Below are 18,590 nucleotides of genomic sequence, written 5' to 3'. Positions count from 1 at the left end.
CGTGACAGATCCAGAGCAGCAGGAGGGTGCAAGGGAATGGCCTTCCAAGAGCTCTCTAAGGGGAAGTTCACACCCTGCAATGTGGCACTCACAACCAAACCACACGTGTAACAAACAGCTACTGAGACCCCCTAGACCAGAATCTCTGCCTCCATCAAACCCCAAGCTACCCTGCCATGACAGAGAGAAGAGAATCATGGGGCAGGGAGGAGGGGGATGGCAGTGAGGGGCTGATGAGTACGTATCTGCCTTCTGAGCTGGTTTCCCTTGACACTAAGACCCTGCCTCCTCTAGTGCACCCCCAGGGTGGCTCAGGGCAAGACAGCAGTCAGGAGCTGCCAGCCACAGTCCTAAAGGCCTGCTGCAGGCTCAGAGCCTGATAGAGCCACTGGGCAGGGACAGAGAGGACTAGAGGAATTGAGAAGGAAGGAATCTCATCCTCTGCACCCAAGAGTGCAGAAAGTAGAGCAGAAGACCCATCGCGGGCTAGAGAACCCCGGGTGAAGGAGGAAGTGGGCCGTTCACCTACCTAGTGGGTCAAACTAAGGGTCCAAGCAGAAGCTACTCTGAAAGACAGACCTTTGAGAGACACTATTCCCCTAAGTGTACCTGGCCATCACCCATCTCCCAAACACACAGGCATGCCTAGGTTAGAACCCGGGTCATATGGCCCATGTGTGTCCTCTGGTTTATATTAGGAGACTCTGAGCTCACATGCACCCCTCTATGGGTCCCTGGTCTGAGTATGGGCGAGGAGATTCCTGTGAGAGACAGTTCGGGAGGAGTGGAGGCTGCAGGTACCACAGGGCAATCCTACCTTGATCTTGTGCAGAGTTCGATCCATCTCCACAGCCTGCACCCACACAGACACGCCGGCCTTGCTGTAGGTCAGGTTCCAGCCCACCTCGGCCTCACACTCTGACCGGAAACTGCGGAAGTCCTGGTCATCGGGCACCTGGACACTTTCACGGCCCAAGGCGGGCCGAGACCCTTGGGGTTCTGTTGAGGCAGCTGGCTTTTCCATAGGGAGCGTGGGGAGGCCCGGGGCCCTGGTCCTAGTCCGACTCTCCTGGGTCCTCCGCGGAGGCTCAGACAACGTCGACGCGGCTGCAGATGCTGACGCCACCTTCCTGGGACCTGCAAGACCGGTTTGGGGACCAGAGTCAGTGCGCTGGGGGCGCGGGTGGGGCTAGCCGGGGTCCCGGACCAGCGGACAGCTTGAAAAGGGCAGGTACTGGCCCCAGGCGGTTGTGCACCGGCACAGGACAGTCACTTGGGCCACCCTCCCACAAGGAGCGACCTCATACTTCCCTGGAGCGGCAGTAGGATTGCTGCGTAGCGGGTGCAGGAGCCCGCGAGAGCCGGGCGGGACTCTGGGGGATCGCAAGTGCGGGTCTGGCACGGAGTCCTCGCGCGGTGCTGGCCGGACTCGCACAACTAACTCAGCAGCAAGCCGCGCGGGGCCGTGGTGGGGGCGGGTGTGGTGGCGGAGTCTCACCTGTGCGGGCTTCTCTGCCGGGGCCCGCCGGGGCCGGTGTGCGAGCTCTTCCGCCGCCGCCGCTGCCTCCGCTGCCCGGGCGACCGGGGGCCGCGCGGGGACCCTGGGGGGAGGAGCAGTGGGTCCCGCCGCCGGCCCCGCCCCGCTCCGCGCCCCCCGCCCCGCGCGCCCCCTCCGCCCTCCTCCCTCCCGCTAGGCTCGGGGCTCCCGGGCTCCGCTCGCCTCGCTCGGTATTTTCCAGGCTGCGGAGGTAAGAACTGCGGGAGCACCGAGCCCCGCCCCGCCCCGCCCCGCCGGGTCCTAGCGCCCGCCCCCGTAAGCCCCGGGGAAGGGGCAAAGTCCGGGGAGAGATGTAGACTATCAGAGGACCGGGGACCTGTGAGCAGGAACCACATAGCGAAGTAACAAAGTAGCCTGGGCTCTCAGAGTAAGGTTGAGGTGCCAAGAGAGATTCTGGAAGTTAACTGAGAGCCTCTTCTCTACTCTTCGCTCCCACCCTTGCAGGTACACGCTTCTGCAACAGCTTATTCACACACACAACACTTCAGAGATTCAAGGGTGGGCACACACCCTCATGACAATTGAAAGACTAACTAGCAGGAATAGGGATGACAGCCCCTCAGTAACTAAATTAGAAATGGCGACAGCCTGCAAGCCCCAAGAACCAAGAGCATAACAAGCCTCCTCCACACACCCAACTCAATTTTCCAGTAGGGTGTGCAAACCCAGCCGGAAGTTGATCCGACTTTAAAGGCTCAAGGTTCAAAGGCTGGCCAGAATTTGGCAAAATTTCCACTTCAGCCTCACTCTGGCCAGAGAGAGGTCCTGAGCCAGCAACCTCTTACATCCCTATTTGGCAGCTTCCAAACCCACCCCTCTTTAGCTCTCAGCCATTTACCCACACCTCCCCTAGGCGAAGACCAGTTCTCAAAAGCACAGGGCTGCAGAACACTGGAGCACAGGCCCCCTCCACCCCTCTGTAGAATAGAGTGGACCAGAGCTCTACTCTGTAGCCTGATGTAAATTCTGTCCACTAACTCTTCTGCCTACTCTTCCATTCTGGGAGCCCTGTCCCATCTACCCAGTGAAAGCTAGGGCCAGGCCAGTATGAGCATGGCAGTCTTGTCACTGTCTGGGCCAGAGACGAGCAGGGAAAGCCTTTGGTGTGCTCCTCTGGATATTAGGAGCAATAAGTGACTACCACTGACCTAGTAGTACCAGAGTCTGCTAATGGCTATTCCCACCAGTGCCAGAGTACCAAGCCTCTGCCACCCAGGCTCCTTCTGTGCCCTCTGCATTCTCCCCCTGGTCCCTCAGAAGTCACCTCTTATCTCCACCATGTAGATTTCTTTTCTTACAGGTGTTAAAAGAAAACCGCAGACTCAGCACTGTAGGTTCACAAATAGATGTGCTTTTTTTTTTTTTTCCCTGAAGTGCTCAGGGCTCTGAGATCTTTGTAAATCATGCCCACTTTTAAAATAAGCAGGAAACTGGATGTGGTAGCACAGACCTATAATCCCAGCTACTCAGGAGACTGGGGAGGAAGACCCAAAGTTTAAGGCTTTCCCTGGGCTGCATATTCCGTTCAAAACCAGCACAGGCAACAAAGTAAGACTTTGCCCCCCCACCCCAAAATGTTTTTAAAGGCTGCCGGGCAGTGGTGGCACACACCTTTAATCCCAGCACATGGGAGGCAGAGGCAGGTGGATTTCTGAGTTTGAGGCCAGCCTGGTCTACAGAGTGAGTTCCAGGATAGTTAGGGAGGCTGTAACTTTGTGGTAGAGCCCTAGGTTTAATCATTGGTAAATAAAAAAATAAAAAATAAGTCAGGGGCAAACAGGTAGCCATGATGGGTGTTCTACAAAGTGGCCCTGAAAGGTGTTCTACAAAGTAAGTCTTCTAAAACAAAACAAAACTGCAGGTCCCCATCAGTCCTGTGCAATGACCTCAGATACCCAGGCCTTCCATCAGTGTGGTAGGAAGTGTCAGCTAATTGCACGCACACCCTCTGAACCCACACTCTTTAGAAGTGTCTGGGAATGAGTAGGTGGCATTGGGGGCTGGATTTGGGCTTGGGAGGCCCCAGACACGAACTCTTTGAACCTCCTCTGCCCAAGTCCACCTTCCCCAAGCCTCGGGGTGTTTGTGATACCAATACTCCCAGGCTGGCAGGAGGCCCGAGGGGACCTCAGCAAAGCCAAAGATTGCTCTGTGAGATGGATCTTCAGGGACTGGCCATGAGGTAGAGATAGCTAGCAACCGTAGCCTGATGGCTTTTTGAGCCCTGATAGCCCCAATCTTGGCAGGTTGCAGGCAGCATCAGAATGCTAAGCCTCTCATGCCCACCTCCAGTCCTGAGTGGTGGGGAGATAAGGCTGGGGTGAGAGCAGAAAGTGGCTGTGAAGACAAACTGACAGGACCTCCCCGGCCCTGAGGTGCCAGTCTGAGGGGAAAACAGCCAGCTAGTGAGGAACAGATGACAGGAGCCAAGCTTAAGAGCAAATATTTTGGGTCTTGAGGGTCCAAAATAGCAGGTGACCTGCCGGAGGACAAGTAGAAGGATGTCACTTCATCCTGCACATTAATTTGCCCATGTTGGATCCCCATCCCATGAATTTAGATGTCCCTGGCTCTGAGGCTCCTGACAGCCTCCTGAACATGAAAGCAGTCCCAAATCCTGTGGCACCACATCCCTAAGCAAGAGAGATAAGAAGAGTGAAGGTACGGACCTGGGTTCAAATCCAAACAATACCATTTCTTAGTTCTGTGCCTAGAAGCAGATCGCGCACGCACACACACACACACACACACACACACACACACACACACACCCCTGTTTCCTCATCTGGAACATTAACCCCTGAGAATGACAATAACAGAGGCTTTGGGCTTGGGTATAGGTGCCTTTCTCCCTTAGACAAGTAACCAAAACTACAACCCAGCCAGAGGATGGGTAGAGCAGAGGAGAACTTACTGTCCAAAACTCGTTGGTTAAAAAAAAAAAAAGGTTAAGGAAAGATCATGGTGTAGTTAGACTCTGGTGCAAGATTACACAGTGCAAAGGCTAGCAAAGAAAGACACTTGCTGTGCCTGGTCAGTTACCTACAGTGAGGGTCTACCCACAAGGTGGGTGTGCCACCTCTGTAAGTCCCTCAGACGCTGGGCTGGCACTGTTATGGCTCCCAGCTCCAAAAAGCTTGTCACTGAGCAGGTGCCATGGGCTACGGAGATTAGAGTTTCTATGAGGGGGTAATCAGCAAGGGGAGTTCAGGGAAAGTGAGGACTCGGGGTTCAGGGCAGACCCTGAGCGACCCTGGCTCTCACTTGCACCTGCATAAAGAAGGCAAGTGCTTGAGGGGACTTTCAGCTCCTCAGCACTGAGGCTCCTGGAATAGGGGAGATGCAGAGGTCACTGAGATTTTGACCAGGCAGTTGGTGTGTGTGTGGGGGGGTGTCATGCAGAACCTGCCAAGAGCTAGCTAATCCCCTTTACCTGCTCCCTAATGCTCTCAACTCCCTGCACCAGCTCCAGAGACCTTCAGACTGATATCATCTGGACCCACCCTGACACGTGGAGACACCGAGGCCTAAAGATCAGGAGAATTGGAAATAAAACCCCAGAAGCTGGGTATGGTGGACTATGTCTGTTATTCTAGCACTTTCGAGGCAGAAGGTTCAGGAGGAAGTCAAAGTCATCCTTACCTACATAGGGAGTTTGAAGCTAGCCTGGGCTACACAAAACAAAGAAAAAAAAGACCCAGTTCTCCTGGTCTGAGATAGCTCTTAAGCCCATTACATACCATCTCTTCTACTTGGGGGAACCTTGACAACTTGCCAGGTTGTTACATTAACAAAACCCTCCACATACACAGAGCCTGCCACTCTGCCTCTCTCTCTCTCTCTCTCTCTCTCTCTCTCTCTCTCTCTCTCTCTCTCTCTCTCTCTCTCTCTCTGTGTTTGTGTGTATGTGTGTGACATGGTCTAGCTCTGTAATGGTCTAACTCTGATCTAGCAGGATGGTTTTAGAATTTGAGTCAGTTCTACCTCAGCCTCCAAAGGGTGGCAGAGATGAGTCAGTCACCCAGGCTCAGTGTACTCAAGTTCTGAGTGCCCACTCCTACTCACCATCTAGACAGACAGACAGATGGACGGAGGTCTTTGGATGATAAATTACCCCCACGGGCCCCTTTTCCCCACCTTCCTCCTGGGGTAGCCCTGTCTGCCGCTAAGGATGGAGTAAATGCCAAGAAGTTGTCTATGGCAACACAGTGTGCCCTGAGCTCACTGTTCTAGAAGACCAGACAGTGACTTGTGTGACATCACTGGGAAATAGAGTGGAGAGGTAATTCCATTCCTAGGCCCTCAGGCCTCCAAGGTAGGCTGGGCCTTGAGAAGGCCACGTCCTATTACAGTGATAAAGGAGCTTTAGCCAAGCCCCACAAGGTCCGGATCTGAGTGTTTACTCAGGGTGGGTCTCACACCCTGCAGGGCAAACAGCCCAAAGCTGCCCCGAGGGAGCCACAGCCACTAAGCCAGTCACTCAAGGTCACCCACATCCTCATTCGTGGTGACAGTCACAACCATATATTATCACTTGCTGTCCTTATCTGAGTCCCACATAGACACATTTCAGTCACAAAAATGGCCAGCTTGGCACAAGGACATGTACATACACGATTACACACACCATCAGAGCAAAGTTGCCAGATGAAAAGTGCATATGCAAGGTGCCTAGTGAAACGTGAACTTCAAACACACACCAAACGGGCTATGATGGCTCATGACTTTAACCTCAGTTCCCCAGAGGCAGAGGCAGGAAGATCTCTGTGAGAATTTGAGAGCAGCTTGTCTCCATAGTAAGTTCCAGGTCAGTCAGAGCTATGTAGTGAGACCCTATGTCAAGAACACACGCACACATGCACACACACACACACACACACACACACACACACACACGCACGCGCGCGCACACACACACACACACACACACACACACACGCACACAAGTATGCATGCATGCACACACACTAAATAGCTTTTACTACAAATACATCCAAAATATTTGCTAAATCTGAAAAGCTTGCAGCTAAGGAACTGCCACTTGCACTGCCCACCTTATAGTGCCACATCGTCATACAGCAATTTCCACAGCCCTCAGGTGCCTGCTATGTCAGTTAGTAACAGTATGCACAAGTAACAGTGTGCACACGTAACTGGTGCACAAACACATCCTGCACATGTGAAGAGGCTCCAGGCCCAGGGCAGGACTAGACTCACCCTGTCTCAGTCCCACAACAACCTTAGGCTGATGGTTAGGCAGGGACCTAGGGCCCTTTGACTGCAAGGAAAATAAACCAATAGTCAAAATCTACAATTGGTGCCTCATCTTGAGGTCCCCTGGATATGTGAAGTCAGGCTAGGGTCACACCCATAGTATCACCCTGAGCCCTCCCCAGAGGCCTCTCTAGTTCTGCATGGTGATGACTGCCCTGCCCAGGGCCTCAGACAGAGTCCACCCAACTTTGAGATTAAAAAAAAAAATGAAGGAGTTGGGTGGGATGTGAGAGGGGCCATAATCACAGAAGCCCCAGGGAGTTTTGCCCACTCTAGCAGAAAAAGGCCTAGACAATCCTCTCCTTGACATCCCTCACCACCCAGCCTGAGCACAGAGCCCAGGGAGAGTCAGCAGATGGATCCAGTGCCTCTAATAGGAAATTCAAGGGCTTCTGGAAGGCTACATCGACCAACTATCAATCGAACTGAGTTCCTGCAGGACCTGTCAGGACCTTGTCAGCAGGGCCCCAGCAGCCCCAGGTGTGGTGACCATCCATGCTTCTGGATCCTTTCTGAGGTGGGAGGGTAGGGAAGCATTGCCTTGGTTCTGTTAGAGTCCTAACTGCACCTCTTATCCTATCTCAAGACAGTTTCCACACACTGTGGTAGCAGAGCCGAAAGAGGGACCTGTCCACTGTGAAGTCCTTCATCGAGGGGACAGTATTCTCTCTCCTCAGAGCCTGGAGATGCCTTGGGCAGCAGAAATCTACAAAGTTCAGAAGGGCAGCCCTTGGAATCCAGGGCACAGGAACGAGAGGACAGATTGGAAATGGCCTGCAGATAGAAGTTACCAGATTAGGAGTTCAGGAAAGTGGCTTGGGCAAGGAAGCCAGCCTGTCTAGGTCAGGACCTCAATAACTCCGTGCTAGGATCTAGAAGAGTTAGCTTACCTTCAGTCCGTCTAGACAGCCTTGCCTCTAAGGGTGTAGATGGATGAGGTTTACACTATTACAGGGGAGCGAGTCACTGAGCAGGGAGTGCTAAGCTTAGTGCCCTGACCACAGTGACTTCTCACTAAGTGCACATTGGATGCTGACATACTGTCTACCTACCTCCAACCTTATGTTCACACAGCACCTGCCAGCAGGGCACAGGGAGCCCAGCCCTACCCACTCCAGGGCACAGAAGGCTATTTCTCGGGCTGGGTGAAGGGCTGGTGTGGGTGAACCCCTTTAGGGCCTCTACTGGGAGAATGAGGTTCTAGGTCAGGCTTCATCCTGGGATAATACATCTAGTCCTGGAAGTAGGCTCAGCCCACTAGTAGGCTCGGCTGCTGTGGGTGGGACACTGCTGCCTGGGGGACTCTTCCTGCCTCAAGTCTGTGGAGTCCTGGGTCAGTGGGCATCTCCACGTCTTCCCTGGAGGAGGCTGCCTCCCTCAGCACCTTCTAAATTTAGGACTTGGTTCTGTGACTCATTTCTGAATCTGCTTGGCTCCCTCCTCCAGGAGTGTGCTCCCACGATATTTTTATCCTCCACTGCCACAGACTGAAGAATACAGGCCCCCAAATCCCTCAGAAATCCTAGACTAAGAAGGGTTCCCTGCTCCCATTTGCCTGAGTCGCTCAGAGTGCCTCTCGATCAGATTCTGTGCTCCAGCCCCACTTCTGTCTTCTCAGCTTTCTCTAGTCCCAACCAGAGTCACTGAGCTGGCTGTGTGGTCATCTTGGGGGCTCTTTCCCAGGGGAGAAGGGGTGGAACCAAGTGCCTCCCATCTGGCTTCTCGACAGAGCCCACACCTGAAGGCAGGAGGTCTGCTTCTTCACCGGACTCCCTCCCGTTGGCCTATTGCACTTTCCTTCCCCTCCTCTAAGTAAGGAGTTTGAACCACATCATTACTTAGAAAGGCTTGGAGCAAAGTTTAAATTACCACTGGGCCAAGACTCTAGCCACCTTCAAGTAGGGTGATCCAGGGATGAAGTTTTAATGTCTTTTTTTTTTTAAAGATTTATTTATTTATTATATGTAAGTACACTGTAGCTGTCCTCAGGTACTCCAGAAGAGGACATCAGATTTCGTTATGGATGGTTGTGAGCCACCATGTGGTTGCTGGGATTTGAACTCTGGACCTTCGGAAGAGTAGTTGGCGTTCCTATTCACTGAGCCATCTCACCAGCCGGAAGTTTTAATGTCTTGTGGCTCCTGTCTGCCTACCTCTTTCATCCTCCTCTGCCCCAAAGCCTGCTCTATTCACAGAAAACACAGGCCTGCAGGGAGGAAGACCCCTCGCTATCCCTACACTTAGCAGGACCTTCACTGAGTCCAGGGTCTGGTCCCTGTATGGTCAGAAATACAATATTCAACATGAGACGAGAATCCTCTTAACTCTAGGCCTTGGGAGGTGGGCAGAGCATGTGAACTCTCTGGTGTCAACACTCCAGACATCTCTTTCCCTGGGACAGAAGAGGACATGAAAGCCTAAGTTCCCATTTTACTTCCAGAAATGTTGGCCCCCAGAGGCATGTTGTAAAAGTTTGGAGGAGATGCACAAACACGGGGCTGCTGGCTGGCTGGAGAAGAACACCATCTGTAGCCTGCCACAACCTGTCTTCCCTGGAAGCAGTGATAACCAGCACTCATTACTTACCACATGCCTGGTGCTGTTCTTTGTACTAGACAGGTTATAACTCATTTAATTTATAGTTCACCCTCCAGACAGCCCTGGATGATGCTTGCCACCTCTACTTTAGAGACAACTAGAGACATGAAAAGGCGGCAGTGACTTATCCAGGGTTACAGTATTAACACCGTGAGAGTTAATGAAAACCTGGGGCTGACTGCATGCCTGGCTCCCATTGGCTCTCAGACAGCTCTTCCCAGAGTATATATTAGATATTCCATAAATGATTGATGAAGATGTTTGATCACTGCCGTGTAATGGAAAGATCTCCATCCTAGTCCAATTCTGTCCCAACTCATATGTGTCCTTAAGTGAGTCCCTTCTTAAGGCTGATGTGGAGGCACATGCATACACAGAACTCTGGAGCTGAGGAAGGAAGAAATCTTCAGGTTTGAAGCCAGTGTGGGCTACATAATACACCATCTCAAAAAGGGAATCCTGGGGTGGTGGTGGCACACGCCTTTGATCCCAGCACTTGGGAGGTAGAGACAGTTGGATCTGAGTTCAAGGTCAGCCTGGTCTACAGAGTGAATTCCAGGACAACCAGGGAAACCCACAGTACACAGAGAAACCCTGTCACGGAAAAAAAAATGATATCAAAAAAAAAAAAAGAAAGAAAGAAAGAAGGAAAAGAAAGAAAGAAATGGGGGGCAGGGAGAAAGAGAGAGGGAGGGAGAGACAGCGAGACAGAGAGACACAATCTCCACCCACTCATGCTTTTTGTGAGGGGGTCTTATGTGTCACATGCCAGGTAGTCCTCAAACTTGCTGTGTAGCTGAGGCTGACCTTGGGTTTCTAATCTTCCTCTCTCTAGCTCCTAAGTACTGGGATTATGAAAATATGCCACCATATTCAGTTTATGCAGTGCTGGGGACTGAATCCAGGGCTCCGTACACATTAGGAACGGATTCTACCAATTGAGCTGCATCCCCAGCCTTCCTTTGCCTTTAGCTTTGGTTTCCTGGCTGAAAAATCAATCAGTGGGGGCCACAGGACTAGACATTTGGAGGTGGGTGGGACAGAGCTTGGATTTTTGTTTTTATACGTACCCACTTTTCCTGAGTTACCCAAGGTAACTCAGATGTTGGATTTCTGTTTCTACATGTACCTACCTTTCCTGAGTTACCCAAGGTGGCCCCGTATGCATCCAGACCTCAGTGACTCCCAGATTTTCCCTCATCTGTTTACCCTCAGAGCCTCTTAGAATGCTCCAAAAACAGATGCAGAAAGCTTCCTGCTGCAAGGCAGAGAGACATAGAAAAGTGTACTTCCCTAGCGGACAGCTGCTTGATCATGTGTGTGCCCTGTGTGTCCATGGTGCCACCTTATTCCTCTACATGTCCCAGAGGTTCTTAAAGCCTCATTTCAGTGTGAAATATTTCCTGTCATCAACCAGGCCAGCTCCACTACCATTGCTAGTTGCTGCTGGCCCCAACCAACGTGATCACAGCTTACACACCAGTACACCCCAGTCAGGGGCCCTCCCCATTCCTGTCCATTTCGAGTCCATTTCCCTTGGTGATGCACCTTATCTGCCGTACTTGGGATACTACTTTGAGAAGCAGGGTTTACACAGCTCCAGCTACACCAGTGGGTCTCAACCATCCTAATGCTGCAACCCTTTAATACAGTTCCTCATATTGTGGTGAACCCCAACCATAACAAGTATTCCATTGCTACTTCAGAGCTATAATTTTGTTACTGTTATGAATCATAATATAAATATCTGATATGCAGGATATCTGACATGCAACCTCAATGGGGTTGCACCCCACGTGTTGAGAACCGTCGGTCTACACTGTTCTTTTTTTCTTTTTTCTTTCCTGGATGTTCAGATCCTCCTTTGCTTCCTGAGACTGTTGGTCAACTCTGAGTAGCCAGGCCTCCCTCATGCCTAGTTGGGTCAGAAGTGGAATAGTGACTCACCTTTTCAAGCGGGCTTACTAAATGTACACCCAATAAAAGCTAGTCTTTTCGGTGTGAAGAAGAGCTCCAGGCTCAAAGGCAAAAAAAGCTGGGTTCTAGCCCCAGTTCACATAGTGACTTGGGCTAGCCCTGGACCTATTTGGTGCCTTCAGGCTTGCAATTTGCAAAAAAGAGGAAATGGGTCTCTCAGCCTGCAATCAACTAACTGTAATAATCGTCTGCCTTTACAGACTGCTTGGGGGTTTCATTTTCATCCTTGGGTCTCATTTGATCTTTCCAACAAGCTCATTCCATCTATAAATGAGAAAGCTTAGGTTCCCAAGGAAGCAATTTACACAAGTCACACAGCAAGTCAAAAGTGGAGGCTGGGCTATAGCTCTGAAATCCTACTCTGGTCCTTAATTCTCTTTGTAAATCCGGTGTGAGGGTCAAGGCAACGGGGGGGGGGGGGACTGTGATTTGCAAACAATAAAAGGTTCGTGGAAAGATGAGTGGACAGATCCGTTACTACACGTTACTGTTATCTTTGCTCCGGCGCCCCCGCGCGTCCAACTCGAGGACCTCATCGCGCAGGCGCCTTTTTGCTGTTTACCGAGGCAGCGAGGCTCGTATTTGCGCGTGCGCTTTCCAGCGAGCACGCCCCGAGCTCCTGATAGACTTAGCTGCCTTGTAGCCCCCTAGTGGTTGTGGCCACTCTGCCACTGCGGCCCCCTAGGGCTTTCCCTCGGATGTAGGCGTCTCCACAGCCTCAGAGCAGCGAAGGGCAGAGAGGCTGCCGCATTCGACCACTTACAGTGGCCGCACTAAGCGCCAGAGGGGCGGAAGGCAGAGGCTTGGGCGCTGTGCTTTGCCCTAGTAAAAACTACATTTCCGGAAAGTCGGAGAGTGAGGTCGCAGAAGGGCATATTGGGAGTTGGAGTTTGGAGACAGAGGAGGTCTTCCGCAGCGGGTCCGGGCGGTGAGGAGGTGGAGCCTGGGCTCTAAACTAGGGCTGGTTGGTTCTAAGGACGCATAAATGACACAGTAGCTAGCTTGTATTTTAGAAAGAACACTAAGTTGTCTGCAATTGCTCCTCCGCTAGTCAACACTCAGATCGCCTTATGTCCTGCTGTCAAATCCAAGCTGCGTGTGCGTGTGTGTGTGTGTGTGTGTGTGTGTGTCCCAAGTGCTGCGATTACAGGTCTGCGCCAGTATGTCCAACTTAATTAAGCAATAATAAAAATGTTCACTACCTTCATAGTCCAATACCGTTGTAACTGTGTGACGACTTGACACATGGCTAAATGCCATGTAAGAAGTAAAAATTGTAGGCGGCCTTGGTGTTCCAGGAGTTGGAGATGGGAGGGACATGAGTCTGAGGTCAGACTGGACTTCATAGTAGAACCTCAGTGGTAAAGTGTTTGCCTAGATTTGATACAAATGACAAAGGCCCTGAATTTGATACAAATGACACATAACACCCTAAATGAATGCCATTTTAAATGAAACTAGTTTTAACTCATGCAAATGGCTACTTTGTGTCTAGGGCTACTTTGTGTCTTAGGGCTACTTTGTGTCTAGGGCTACTTTGTGTCTAGGGCTACTTTGTGTCTAGGGCTACATTGTGTCTAGGGCTACTTTGTGTCTAGGGCTACTTTGTTGGACAGTTTCATAATTTAAATCTGTTGTCTTCAACATAATGGTCTCGCCTTGCTTTGTGAGGCTCACGGTTCAGTTTCTTCCTGCCTACTCACTTCCTCCATTGTTTGTCCCTTGCAACCTAAAAATTAGGTTGGATTGTAAAAATCTTCCCTACTGTTTATTAGGCTGGAATAACAGGCACAGAAAAAGCCAGCTGTAAAATTAACAGGAAATAATATTTTCCCAAGGATATACTGCAGCTATTAAAATGTTATAATGACCTCCTGCTTTGAGTAACAATTTATTTCTTACCAACCCAGCAGGCTTGTTTTCTGGAATCGTAGGCTATCTGTAACTTTGCTATTGGAAATGATATGAACAAAGTGGAGAGTTTTGTCTGTGGGATCTGAGCCACTGAGTGAACTTGGGTACAGAGATCCACTTGAAGGGCTTCTAAAGGTGGTCCATCAGTAGTCCTCAACCTTCCTAATGCTGCAACCCTTTAATACACTTCCTTATGTTGTGGTGACCCTCAACCAAAAGTTATTTTCATTACTGTCTTAAGACATACCAAAAGAGGGCATCAGATCCCATTACAGATGGTTGTGAGCCACCATGTGGTTGCTGGGAATTGAACTCAGGACCTCTGGAAGAGCAGTCAGTTCTCTTAACTGCAGAGCAATCTCTCCAGCCCTCATTGCTACTTTGTAACTGTAGTTTTGCTACTGTTATGAATTGTAATGTACATATCTATGTTTTCTGAAGGTCTTGGGTGATCCCTGTGAAATAGTTGTGTGACCCCTAAGGGGGTTGCAGCCCACAGGCTAAAAACCACTATGTTATGTCTATCTTAATTTTATTGTTTTCAAGGAAGCAAGACTCTGGGTCCACTTGGCAGTGCAGACTTATGAGCCTTTCAAACTGTCTTGCTTAAATCTCACAGGACCACCAGACTCAGTTGGCTTAGGCTGGGATAGGTGACCGGGGTTACTGGAATATGCAGCCAAAAACATGGGGTATGCTGTCCTTTGTGCCAGGGCTGCCTGATGCTTTGAATCAAAATTCCAGAAATTAAAATAAAAAAGCCGAAACTATGTTAAACATTCTAACAAGCTGACTAACTGATAAAAACTTAAATGATCATGGGTAAGTGGAATGTTGCAGGCCTAGAGTTAAATTATCTTGAACTGCCTTTAACCCTCTAAATAGCCATTTATTGCCCACATTTGCATTTGACCTGACACCCTTGTGGCTATCAGGCACAGTCCTCTTTGGAATGTATAAACATATGCATAGCTTTCACCTTCAGCCAAGAACTGCCATCAGATAGCCTGAGGCCTATAGCAGGTATTGCTCTCCTTTGCTGTAACCTGCCTACCCGAAGTTTCTACTAACACATCAGAACAGTGCCTTGGCTGGTCATTTTGTTCCGCTACTGTAAAAATTCCGTACTGTTACTCCTTTGGAGCATGGAATTTGGGGTAACCTTCTCTGTGTTCTCTGGTCCATTACACTGGTATTTGGCTCCAGAATAAACTCTCATTTAGTTGCTGTGAGGCAAGATCTGTGTTTTTGTGTTGCCATTGTGTTGATGGTGGGCAGCATGCCATGTACACTGAAGCAGGCACGTGCAGTGTGCTGCAGACACCTGCCAACCACTTTCTGGGGTCTCTGGCAGAGCCACTGTAGCAGCCCACCCCGTTAGGTAACTGGTCCCTGGATCCTGAGCTCTTCCAAGGGCTCATTGCTGTCCTGTGGGTCTGTGCATTTCTTTGGCTTTAAATGGATTTTATCCCTGGGGTAGAAAGTGAAAAGAGTATGACTAAGGCCTGTGGTGAAAACTCCATTTCATGATGTGTCTCTTCCCAAATGTGGTCCTCGTGAGTGAGTATGTCCTACATACAGTGCGGTTGGTCTACATCAAGATCTTCCCGATGGTCCACAGGCAGCTTCAGCACACCAAGCTAATGACCATGCAAGCAAGAGCTACCCTCTGGGTGAAGATCTGTGGGGCTAAGTCATTGGGGGTGACTGTGGGGCCATGTCCTGCGTTAGGTACTAGTGAATACCATCAGTTTTATCCAACTCCCTCCTCCTTTTCAGCCAGTTCAGGCTAAGGACAAATGTGGAGGGCAATGAACACAGCCATTCTCTTGTTACACGCCAATGTAACTGTCAACTCCACAGTTTATGCCTGCTTGGATGAAGACTGCTGCTATTTTACAGAATCACCTATAGGCACATGCCAGATAGATGTCAGGAGTAGGAATGGACAGATGGACAGAGTGTGACACAGCCTTCTCTCAGTGTGGCCTATGACTTCAGCTGTGGTCTCCTCCTGAAGGCACAAACCCAGAGTAAATGAAAGACAAGGCTTGCGTGGCTGACGCATGCTGTGAGCCATCAGTTAGTTACTTTTCCTATTGCCGTGATTAAACACCCCAAAGAGCAACAAAGAGGAGAAAGAGTTTATTTCGACTTACAGTTTGAGGATATGGTCCATGATGGCAGGGAAATCACACAAGGAGAAGTGTGAGGCTGGGAGCACAACCACGGAGGCAGAGAGTGAGGAATGCTTGTGTCCAGTTCATTTTCTTTTCATTCAGCCAGTGACCCCAGTCCAGAAAAGTATTGCTCATGTTAGGGTGGTTCTGCCCACTTCAGTTAACTGAATCTAGATCATCTCTTACACCTCAGTTAACTGAATCTAGATCATCTCTTACAAACACACCCAGGGACTTGTGTTCCTGGTGATTCTAAATGTCATCAAGTTAGCATTCGTGATAAATGGTCAGTTTACCTCAGGGAACATGTGGCTTTGTGTGTGCTTCCCTGGAGATGCACATAGCAAGCTGATAGGAATGTATGATAAGAGGGCTCCAAGAGCAGTACAGGATTTTCATGGTTCTGTGTAGCTTTTCTTGCTGTGGGGATGATGTTGACAGCTCGAGTGGATTCTGAAAGACTTTTTTTCTTCTTCTTCTAAGAATCTGCATCTTTTATGGTAGAAAATGAAAGCATTTTACTGTGAAACACTATAAAGGTTTATAATGCAAATATTTTGAAACCTGGAAACAACAGAAAAAAGTTGGTTATATTAAAAATGTGCACTTGCTCTTAGGAAGGTAGCCTGGAAAAATATTAATTCTTCATCAAGAAACTGATGTTTTGTCTGGTTTTTGAAGATAATCTCACTCTGGCCTGGAATTCATGATGTAGCCGATGATGACCTTGAATTTATGACCCTCCTGCCACTCCCTCTCAAGTAGTATACACTTACAGGCGTGTGTCAGGACTCACCGCTTGGTGTTTTGTTTTGTTTTGAGACAAAGAGTCTCACTCTATAGTTCTAGTTGATCAGAACTCATTATGTAGATCAAGCTGGCCTCAAATTCAGAGACCTCCAGAAAAGTAGGAATAGTCATTGATGCATTGTCTTTCACAATGGATACAAACATTGTCCTTTTGTTTATTGTGGGTTTGTACCTTCTGGAAGAGGCCACTGCTGAAGTCATAGGCCACACTGAGAGTGTATCCACCTGCCTTGGACAAGAATTAAAGGCATATGATACAATGCCAGGCATCTCAACTTAAAAAATATATGTATGTTTATTGTATGTGTGTGGGTATATCATGAATGTGCCTGAGGAAGCAAGAAGAGGTTATCAGATCCCCTGCAGCTGTAGTTACAGGAATTGCGAACCATCATGTGTGTGCTGGGAACTGGCCCTAAACCCATCCCCACCCTTTTTTTTTTTTAATATTGAAAAATGGTTTCATTATGTGGCCCTGACGACTCTTGAATTTGTGACTCCTCTGCCTCCCAAGTGCTACGAGAACAGAAGCGAGTGTAATACCATGTCTAGCAGTTGACTTCATTAGACAATGGTTTTTGCTTTGAAATGAGATCTTGCTATGTAGCTCAGGCTGGCCTTTCACTTTGTAGACTAGAGTAGCCTCAATCTTGTGATAATTCTCTTACTTCTTCTGTATAAGTGCTGGGATTATAGGCAAGTGCCACCACAGGTGCTTACATTTATCTGACTGGACTAGGACAGTCTAAGACATTGGACATCCGCTAGGTTCTGTCTTGGTCCCTTGCTCTTCGGCACATTCTCTTTGGATGACCTCATTTACTTCCATCCATCTGCGTAGGACTCTCAGACCCCAAGCTCAAACCTTTATTCAATACTGAGGACATCTTCTTCAGGTCTGCCCACAAGTTCCTCTGTGTATTCAAAACTCTCTTTTTGGCTAACTTTGTCTTTGGTTGGAGGAAGACATATTCATTGCTGTGTTCTGGTACTGACCACCTCTGGCTATGGGTAGCACACAACCCCTCACCAACAACAGGTAGCTTTTCACCCGTGTATTCAAACTGTAGTATTCAGATATTTGATCAATGTCATAAGACCTAGAAAGTTGCCAAGACTGGGGTAGGGAAGGTGGAAACACTCTCAGGTGTTTCTCGTCTCGCCTTCCACAGAGAGTTGAGCTTCAAAGAAAACGTCTCACATCTCTCTTCCTACTTTGATCTCCCATGGAGTCTCCCTTGAAGTCCATTCAGTGTCTCCATCTTACCCAGTTCCCAAATGTTCTGTGCCTGTGTTTCTGGGACTCTGATCCAGGGCGTTGGGCATACCAGGCTCACATTCTACCTCAGAGCTGCATTCCCCACCTCAACTCCCTGCCCTTCAGGTGCTTTTGGAAGCTGCACAGACATCTGCCTTCATGGGGCCTAGAGGCTTCCCACAGGGGCCATTTTGAAAGTTCTGCAGAGTGGCAAGGAGTGTGGCAGGTGTCGCTGGGGAAGAGGATGAGTGGGGATTGAAGTTTTGTTTTGACTCTCCCTGTTTTTCTCTTGCTTCAGATCAAAGCCAGGGTCTTGTGCATGCTAGGCAGGTGCTCTGCCCCAGCTCTCCACACCTCCAGTCTCTCTAACACTTCTTTAAATCAAATGCACTCAAAGGACTTAAGAGTTTGACTTACTTGTCAAGCACTCTCTTGTCCCTTCATCTCACTCTACTACTACTGTATTTCATTGGAGCAGATCCGTATTCCTCATATCTATCTAGTCTTGACACAGTTTCTACAGTAATATGGGGGTTGCCTTCCTCTTCCTTACCCATTTTTATAGCATTAGCTACTATGGAATGATGCTGAAATGTCAAGTTTTTCCCTGTGGAGGGGAGAGACAAGAAGTATCTGTTCATCCCGTCTTGAACAGGCCTCCCTTTAAAAGTCTGGTCAGTCCTGGGTGCACATTCTGTTCCAGGGTGTGAATGGAGACATCACCCTGAAGTCATGCTGGAGTCCATTACCCAACAAGAGTATTTAGAAAGTAAGTCATGTGGGCTCCAGCCTTGTAGGTGGAACTAGAGCTATTGTATGAGAGTTTTGAGGCCAGACTGTGCAGCGTATGTTTCCCAGATCTGGGGAGGTGTGGTCAATGTGAGGCCAGCTTATCTCTGAGGGTAAAAGGTGAGTGGGTCAGGATATAACTCCGTGGTAGAGTCCTGGGATTAAAGACATGTGCCACTACTGCACGTCTTTGAAATAAAAATTTAAGGGTGTGGCCCATCAGTCGACTCCC

At 49.4% G+C, this 18,590-nt stretch overlaps 1 protein-coding gene across 3 annotated transcripts in view; it reads right to left on the bottom strand.

Moving 5' to 3' along the window:
- The window catches only part of Stard10 (START domain containing 10), a 29,541-nt gene extending 23,776 nt beyond the window's left edge, over window positions 1-5,765 (bottom strand). Inside the window, exons 1-3 of one of the 3 annotated variants that reach the window (NM_001360460.1) lie at window positions 5,624-5,765; window positions 1,499-1,601; window positions 818-1,137 (exon numbers count right to left, since the gene is read on the bottom strand). In NM_001360460.1, the coding sequence (NP_001347389.1) occupies window positions 818-1,137; window positions 1,499-1,601; window positions 5,624-5,626 (426 nt within the window). In that variant the 5' untranslated portion in view covers window positions 5,627-5,765. Of the gene's footprint in view, window positions 1-817; window positions 1,138-1,498; window positions 1,763-5,623 lie in introns of those variants that run through there. The other 2 variants (XM_030242807.1, NM_019990.5) reach the window with 2 other exon arrangements.
- Window positions 5,766-18,590: the final 12,825 nt, after the last annotated feature.

The sequence above is a fragment of the Mus musculus genome, chromosome 7 (assembly GCF_000001635.26).
Source record: "Mus musculus strain C57BL/6J chromosome 7, GRCm38.p6 C57BL/6J".
NCBI classification, from domain to species: Eukaryota; Metazoa; Chordata; class Mammalia; order Rodentia; family Muridae; genus Mus; species Mus musculus.
Note: the sequence above shows the minus strand (reverse complement) of the source record. Positions and strands in the feature narration are given on the sequence as shown.